Source organism: Cricetulus griseus, chromosome 2, assembly GCF_003668045.3.
Source record: "Cricetulus griseus strain 17A/GY chromosome 2, alternate assembly CriGri-PICRH-1.0, whole genome shotgun sequence".
Taxonomy (NCBI): domain Eukaryota; kingdom Metazoa; phylum Chordata; class Mammalia; order Rodentia; family Cricetidae; genus Cricetulus; species Cricetulus griseus.
The window spans coordinates 245,058,931-245,068,122 of record NC_048595.1 but is presented as its reverse complement, the minus strand read 5'-3'; the positions used below and the strand labels follow the sequence as shown (position 1 = coordinate 245,068,122).

Here is a 9,192-nt window from a genome sequence, read left to right as displayed (position 1 = left end):
CTCACACACACATGCCATACACACACACATACACACACACACACACACACACACACACACACACACGCAGGAGACCACTAATAACCACACTTGAATAATTAATCAGTCTATTTTTACATTGTTTTACTCACTGTGTGTGCGCGCATGTGTGCACACACACACACATATATAGGCATCAGAGGACAATTTGCAGGGCTTAGTTTTCTCCTTCCTCTATGTGGGTTCTGAGGATGCTCATAACTATCCAGTGATGTAGGAAGAACATGTACCACTCAGTCTCTTACTCCAGGAACCACATGCAAAACCACTAATGTAAACATGAAAAGATTTCCATTTCGTTCTATTATGTTTTGAACTTAGTCTGATTGAACACTAGTCAACCATAGAAACTTTCTCTCCCAACTCTGGTGAGGATATAAGTTTAAAAAGGAAAAAAGTCTCAAAGGTTGAAATGTCTCTACTGGGAAGAAAGTCCTAAAACCGTTGTAGCTTGAACAGAAAATATTTCCATCTGTCACATTTGTGGATACCACATGGAGTTTTATATAATGTTGTGTTTGGTCCTGAAGGTATAGATTAATTTTTATTTCCCTTGGGCAGAGAGTCTTCCATTCTGGCAATTTTTAAGCCCTAAACGAGGAAAGAATCCAAATATATGAGTAGAATAGTGTCAATTATACTGGAAATAATAGGCATACTTCAAGTGAGATGATGATGAAAACCTTAGGGGTAAGCCCCATGTGTAAGGGAGAATCAGATTCTCTCTGCATAGAAAGCTCTTGGTGGTGTACAAAGGCTCCATTTACTGCAACTGCCTCTTGGAAGCCTCCTCTGATTCCTCCAGAGGCTATGGGCAAGCACTCTGCCATGTTGCCATCTCAGAAGACAGTTCACTTCATTTAATATATTTACTTTGACTCTTTTTCGACAAGACTTTCTAAACTTCATTGGGTTTTATTGGGGGTTGGCGTTTATTAACTTTGTGTCCCTGTTGCTACCCACATTTCAGTCATACTTGAGAGTCATTGAGTGAGTTCCTATCACTCAGTGAGGAACTCAACTAGCATGGAAAACCACAGAAAGACACATAGAAAGGCAAGAAACAACATTGGACCATGGGACTTGAGAGCTTGCATTCCAACCCTGTTCTGACTGCTAAGCCAGTGTCTGACCTAGGCAACATTTCTCTCCTTGGTTCCCTAAAAAGGATACTTGGATTGAAAAACTTCTAAAGTCTGTCAATGCTCCATGACTATTTAATTGCAACTATCTGAATCCAGTGTGCCTGCATGGCTGTAGAACCATAAGTGCAGCAGTAGAGTGTCATGGTCAGCTCAGAATGGTAGATCAATGTGGCCATAAAAGAACCAAAATAGAAAGAAACAGATGTCCACAAGTATGAGAATACTGAACACTAATGTGGATTAGTGCTGGGAAAGAATGTTCCAGAACATTCTTGGCCTGTGGATAAAAGGAGGGGTGGGAGAGAGAGAGAGAGAGAGAGAGAGAGAGAGAGAGAGAGAGAGAGAGAGAGAGAGAGAGAGAGAGAAAGAGAGAGAGAGAGAGGGGGGGGACAACAAGGAGGCTTTAAAATTATCAAACAAGACCAGAGGAGAATAAGCACAAAGATTATAATGGATACGTGTGGTACAGAGTTGCACATGGTACACAACACAGAAATGTCAACAAAGACAAAATGAGCTTCTGCCTGGAAACAGGAGAATGAACTGGTTCAGAGGAAAATGAGCTCAAGTAAGACACTGGGAAATCTAAGGGCTTGAAGGGGAAGTGAGAGGTCATCTGTGTGTTTGGTGAGAAAAGCAACAAATAAGATAGTATTTCAATGAGCAGATTCTGCTGTCTGTGATGACTGTTAGAACCTTGTAAGATGGTAAAGGTGAGAAGATGACCCATCACTGCCTTGGTTGCAGGATGAGGGTGAAGCTATATTTTGTAAAGTTTACACTGATAATCTAAAGTGTGGCTGGCTTAGGACCATTAGGGATGGCAAAAAATAAATGAGCCTTAAGTAGCCATAACTTTATATCACTTTGAAAATTTTGGTCACCACCAGAATGATACATGCATACAATGTTTCCAGGCAATCTCCTTTGAATGCTCTCACAAGTCAGTACCAGGTGTGCATTCCTGGGAACTTCATCAAGTAGCTAAGCTGAGCAACAATCTACACCAGACAGGAGGCCCCTAGAGAACAACACATGGCTTTGCTGGTAGAATAGTGCACAACTTTGCCCTATGCTCCCTTCAGCCTCCCTGTGTTTCTAGCTTTCTGAAGTTGGATGTAGGGTATTTGCAGGTGCATATAAACTGGGCAGAACAACAGAGTTTTGGGAGATACACTCTGGGTCCAAAGGAATGAAATTCAACATCCTAACGTCCTCCATTTGGATCTTTGGTGATATATTGGCTTTTTTGTCATGTTAACAAAATACCCAAGAAAATAAACCTAAGATCAAGAAGGTTTATTTTGCCTCAAAGTTCAAGGGTGGAGTCCATCATGGTGGCAGGAGATGTCAGCAATTGGTCACAACACAGCTGCTATCAGAAAGCAGAGGACAATGAATGCTGATTCTCAGATTGTTTTCTCTTCTTTATTCAGTTCCTGACTCCAGACAGTGGAATGGTACTAGTCGCCATTTGGGATGAGCCCTTTTACTTTAGCTAACTCTCTCACAAACATGGCTAGAGGTTTGTCTTCTAGGTGATTCTAGAATAGATCCTGTCGACACTAGTGGTATCAACAATAAAATTATAGATCCTGACAATATTAATTTCATAGACAAAATGAGACCCAATGTGGCTCTCACAAGAATGGTGGAAAATAAAAAAAAAAAAAAAAGGAACGAGAGGGGGAGTGGTCTCTTGAGGATGCTGAAGGGAATCTTTGCAAGTGCAAGAGGCTGACTTGAGGCTACATCTTGTTGCTGAAGATGCTGAAAGGAGTCTGGACAGTTACAAGAGGCTGTTGCTCAGCCACAGTCGCACTGTCAACCTTCTGCATCCTCTATAGCTTTTCTCAGGTTGTGATTTGAGAAGTACAGAGACTTGCTCCACAGTCATGGTTGTGGGAAAATAACATCTTTTAAATATTATGGAAAACCAAAATCAGTGTACAAAAAACAAAAACATGGGGGAAAGTATTCTCGGATGAAAACAAGCCTGGAAGGCTGATCCCCAGTGCATGAAAATATCAACTCTGCATGACCCTAGGCAAGCTACCCAAACACTCTGTAATGTAATCTTTCAAGCATTTACTTAAAGCTGGGCATTGTGGTACACGCCTTTAATCCTAGCACTTGGAAGGCAGAGGTAGATTGATCTCTGAGTTCTTGGCTAGGTGAGTCTACAAAACAGGTTTCAGGACAGCCAGGGCTACAGAGAGAAATCTTGTCTCAAAAAACAAAAATAAGTGTAGGACATAGAAAATGCAGGTTTTCATAATGAGCATGAAAAGATTTAAGCTTTTTTTTAAAAAAAAATTGCTGAATGCCAAATGTGAGTGGCCATTGTAGTTTAAAGATGGGGACACCTGTAGATGGGGACACCTGTAGATGGGGACACCTGTAGATCTCATGCTGGGTTTCATTTTCCCTAGTGGAACAGCCTCTAGCATCCTCTTGCAGTCTGCCCCCCTCCACCGTCAACTACATCTACTGGTTGACATTTTCCTAAAATCATACTGATGGTGCTCACAGCTTAGAGCACCCCCTTTGTAGATGCCTGAGTGAATGAAGGAAAGGCAGTTGCCATTTGCCGTGTCCCAAAGTCCATCTCTCCTTTCCCGTCTAGTCTTCATATTGGCTGGCATGGCAGCAGGAAGCTGAGAGCCAATGGGAAGGCTCCCGTTCTCCAGCCTGCTGGCTTTCCTCCATCCCACCTGAAAGGATGTTTGTTAACTTGATTTCTCACCCTGACGGATGTGAAAATGCTGTCTCGCCTTTGTATGCAGCCTGATGTAAAGCAGTTCCTAATTGAAACTTTCATTCTGGAGTGACCTCGGGCTGGTTGCTGCTGGTCTATTAGCTCTTCCATTAGGTTTCAAGCTCCATGAAGCAGTGACTAAATTTACTTCTTTGCTTTTCCCTTGGGGTCTAGTTTGGATCTCTGAGTGGCGAGACAGGATTGTGCAGTGTGGGAATACTTTGAGTCCTGTTAAGTGGAGGTGGGGTGGTGGCTGTCACCAAGCATTGATTTGCTGGTTCGTGGGATCTTTTTTTCCCTCTCTAGGCCTGACCAAGGCAGATTGGCTTAGGATACAAGACCCCTACTACAACTTGTTTTTTCTCTTTCCAAACTGCTCTAGAAGATTTTGCTTTGGCTTCTGTATGCTGACTCCCTTCTTTCTTCCTCCTAGCCTAGCATGCTCACCTTGCTTGGTCACATGGAAACTTAGTCCTTCCTCCTTTCCCCCATATTGCTGTCATCGTATCTCCTTCTTAGAATATTTTCTGTCTTCCAGCCCCATTTCCCAACTATCCTCAGGAAGGTGAATACGGTAGTGCTTGTAAACTATTTTCACAAGTGGCAAAGGCCTGGACACCTCTTGGGACTGCAGGTCATCCGTCCTCATTTCCGTTTCTTCTTAAAACCATCTATTCAAAAAGATTTCCGACTGTTTCCTTAGCTTGCCATATGAAAGTAGCTAGCTAAACTAAATATTTCCTTCAAATGTTGGGAACTGGCCTGGACTCGAGAAAACAGGTTGACACTACATTATTATAGCCAAGGTTTGGAAGCAGTTCAAAGCTTAGTAGGGATACCTTGATAAATCTCATAGACCAGAATCATTGGTTACATTCTTGTTTATTCTCTCAACATTAAACTACCTTAATCCTAGTTATAATTTCACAGCAAGCCAGGTCTCCTTGCCAGCTCAATAAATGATACACACTGTCCACAACCCTGCTATTTAGGAACAACTCAGAAATCATAAGCAGGAATTCAAAAGGGCACTTCTCTCCTGAAAGATGGAATTGGATGTCTTACAGAAACGTCTTAAGTCCCAGAGGATCTTAAAATACCCTTTGTTTCCCTACCGGCTAAAGTTGGCCATTCCAAAACTGTTTATTACACAACAAGGCAGAAATTTTACCAACTTAGAAAGTGTTGCTTTTTGTTTGTGCATTGTTTCATATATATATATATATATATATATATATATATATATATATTTAACGATGAAAGTTGTTGTAGTAGTAAAGTCAGTTAAGCAGCAAATCCTAGAGAAAGGCTCCCTCTTCATCATTTTAGCAACTATTTCTTGAACAGGGATTATGTGTGAGTTACTATAATGAATAATAAAAGTGTCAATTAAAACTGAAACTGAATTTGACCATAAGGCACGGAGAATTCAGACACTGGATATATATATATATATATCAAGTGTCCTAGAAAATTTGTTCTGCTGCTCTGAGGAATAATGCTTGTGTGGGATAAGGGAGCTGAGTCAGTTGAAGGACTTCATGAAGCAGGTAGTACATGAGCTTAGACGATTAGCCAGGAGTCAGTGTGGGAAGGCAGGAGCTGGTGGCAGTTAGAGCTGGATGCTCCTGCTGAAACACTCTTGTTGTCATTTTGAAGACATGGTCTCTCTGTGTCCCTGACTGTCTTGGAACTCATTCTATAGACAAGGCTGACCCTTGAACTCAGAGTTTCTCCTGCCTCTGCCTCCCAAGCGCTAGGATCAAAGGTGTGTACTAATGCACTCAGCTAGCTAAAACATTTAACAGTCTCAGAAATAACATAGCATAAGGTATAGATGAGAAACGGGAAATATTGGGCAGGTTTCAATTGTGTGCACACTGAAGGGAACCGAGAGACTAAGCCCATAAGGTCTGAAATCCCAAGCAGCAAGGTCTATTTCTTCCACTGTTGTACTCTTTCAGAGATATGACATAGGATAATCTGCCACCTCCCCCACTTCCCCCACCTTCCCCCACCTCTCCAAAAAACTAGTTGGTACAGGAAGAGGAGCCCAAGTCCTGGAGAGCAATAGAAAGTTTATTGAATGGTAGTTAGTAAGTGCTGTCCATATCTGGAAAGAATGGGATTGTAACGCAAAGGTGGAACTGAGATGCCGTGGGTCATGAAATGTCTATAATTTAGAGTCTTGTTGAAAGGGGAGGTAGAAAGGGGGAAATGAATCACTGTATAGGGCCAAGCCTAAGGAATGGTTCCACTGAAAAGCTGGGTGTGATAATGGGTCCACAGGCACATGGTAGAGGTGAGTTCAGCTTTGCCAGCACGAGGCAGGCAACAATGTAAGACTGAAATTCAGGCTAGGATCTGAAATATAGGCTGGGGGCTCATCAGCATAAAGGCCGTTGTGGAAGATGTGGGGATAAACATGCTTGCCAAGGGAGAATCAAAACAAGTAGCCAAGGGTGGGACTCTAGAGGGTAATGATTTACTTTGTGGTGAAAGAAGAGCCCAAATTGAAAATAGCGAGGTCAGTGTAGAGATAGGAGAGGTAGGAAGAGAGAGGTTGGATAGAAAAGAGGCCAAAGCTATCCAGAGGAGCAGGGAGATGAGAAGATGAAAACTTAAGGGAAGAGTTTTGAGGGGAGTTTTTTTGCTATTGTTTTTGTTTTGTTGTTGTTGTTTGTTTGTTTGTTTGTTTTTTGTTAGAAAGGGCTCATGGGTGACTTTTCACCATGAGTGCTTGGAGTGTGTTCTTTTGGTAAGTCTGAGACTTACCTTTGGCCTGTTCAGTGATCTGTATTTTTTTCGTGTGTGTGTGTGTGTGTGTGTGTGTGTGTGTGTGTGTGTGTGTGTGTGTGTGTGTGGCCAGAAGCCAAAATCTAGTGCTGTTGCTTAGGATGCCATCCACCTTACATTTGCTTTTTAAGAAAGTCTCTCAGTAGCCTAGAACTGGTGGGTTCCTCCAGGCTGGGAGGCCTGGGAGCCCAGCTGCTCCTCCTGTCTCATCCTCCCCAGTGCCAGGCTCACGTGAGCATGCCAGGACATCCAGGTCTGGCGGAGAAATGACTAGTTCCTCATGTTTGCAAGGCAGACACTAACAGCTGACCAATCTTTCTACCCAAGTCCCCGTTTCTTTGAAATGACATAAATAATGATGGAAAGTTCTGTGTCTGGGTTGGGGGAATTGTTACCAAGGGACAGCTTAGCATATTAGGTGACAAAAATTATTTAAACAAAATTTTTCTTGAGCTCACATGGCATTAATGTGAGAAGTGAGGTGTGAACCTGTAGGTTAAGATATCTTTATTCAGATAATACCAACCAAGCACAAGCCAGAGCATGCCCAGAGGAAGCAAGCTAGGGAGGCCAGAGAGAAGGGGTTCCCAGTGTCTCCCGCACCTTAAGAAACCCCACACATCATCCTGAACACCCACCTGACCACGCCCTGACAGGCGTGGTTAAGCACACCTGTAGCCAGCCCTTAGGGGGCGTGGTTACAGTGTCTCCCTACAAAGAAGAAAGAGAGAAATGCCCAGAAATCCCCGTTAGTCAATCAACATAACCCTTTCCCCAACTGTTAGGATTTAAAAGTTATTCTTCTATCTTTATGATGTGGAACAATAGCAGCCAAAGTTCCCTGTAAGTGGTTCTCAAACTCAAGTGCAAAGCCTCCCCAGGCACACCAGTGGATCACTGTTTCCTTTCTTTTCAGAGCACAAGAGGAAGCTATGATTGCCACTGGGGGAGTCATCACCGGTCTGGCAGCCCTGAAGCGACAGGACTCCGCCAGGTCCCAGCAACATGTCAACCTCAGCCCAGCGCCTGCTGCTCAGGACCAGAAACCAGTCCGACGGCGCCCGCGTGCTGATGTTGTGGTGGTTCGTGGGAAAATCCGGCTTTATTCTCCCTCTGGCTTTTTCCTCATTCTGGGAGTGCTGGTGTCCATCATAGGGATCGCCATGGCAGTGCTTGGATACTGGCCCCAGAAGGAGCATTTCATTGACGCAGAGACCACCCTGTCCACCAATGAGACACAGGTGGTTCGGAACCAGGGCGGCGTGGTGGTGCGCTTCTTTGAGCAGCATCTGCACTCTGACAAGATGAAGATGCTTGGCCCATTCACCATGGGCATCGGTATCTTCATTTTCATCTGTGCCAACGCCATCCTTCACGAGAACCGCGACAAGGAAACCAAAATCATCCACATGAGGGATATCTACTCCACGGTCATCGACATCCACACCCTGAGACTCAAGGAGCAGAAGCAGGCGAATGGCCTGTATGCGGGCTTGCTGGGAGATGTGGAAGTGAAGCAGAATGGCAGTCCCTGCGCATCCAGACTGGCCGCCACCACCTTGGCCTCTTTCTCAGGGTTGCGCAACAGCTTCCGTGTGGACAGCTCGGTGGAGGAGGATGAACTGATGCTGAGTGAAAGTAAGAGCCTGGGGCATCTCATGCCCCCTTTGTTGTCTGACAGCGCAGTCTCTGTCTTTGGTCTTTATCCACCTCCATCCAAGACCACCGATGACAAGACCAGCAGCTCCAAGAAGTGTGACACCAAATCGATTGTGTCGTCATCCATCAGCGCTTTCACACTGCCTGTGATCAAACTTAATAACTGTGTCATTGATGAGCCCGGTATAGACAGCATCACTGAGGTGGCAGACAACCTGAAAAGCAGATCCAGGAATCTTTCTATGGATTCCCTTATGGTCCCACTGCCCAGCTCTGGTGAGGCCTTCCAGCCTTCCAGCACATTACTGCCAAGGAACAATTCCGTTGGAGAATCCCTCTCGAGTCAATACAAGTCTTCTGTGGCCCTGGGACCCGGGACTGGGCAGCTGTTGTCTCCTGGAGCTGCCAGAAGACAGTTTGGATCCAATACATCCTTACATTTCCTCTCCTCCCACTCTAAATCCCTAGACTTAGAGCGGGGTCCCTCCACACTCACAGTGCAGGCCGAACAGAGGAAACACCCGAGTTGGCCTCGGTTGGATAGAAGTAACAGCAAAGGATACATGAAACTGGAGAACAAAGAGGACCCCATGGATCGGTTGCTGGTTCCCCAAACAGCGATCAAAAAAGACTTTACTAATAAAGAGAAACTTCTTATGATATCAAGATCCCATAACAACTTGAGCTTTGAACACGATGAGTTTTTGAGTAACAACTTGAAGCGGGGAACGTCTGAAACCAGATTCTAGTGTTTAAAAATAGTTTTCCAAGGAGATATATTTTCACCAGTGTTTT

General features: G+C 44.2%; 1 protein-coding gene across 1 annotated transcript; it reads left to right on the top strand.

Moving 5' to 3' along the window:
• The first annotated feature begins 7,670 nt into the window (after positions 1–7,670).
• Positions 7,671–9,192, top strand: Tmem200a (transmembrane protein 200A). The gene has a single exon (XM_035439079.1). It carries the CDS (start codon positions 7,671–7,673, stop codon positions 9,144–9,146), a length of 1,476 nt encoding a protein of 491 aa, XP_035294970.1. The 3' UTR covers positions 9,147–9,192.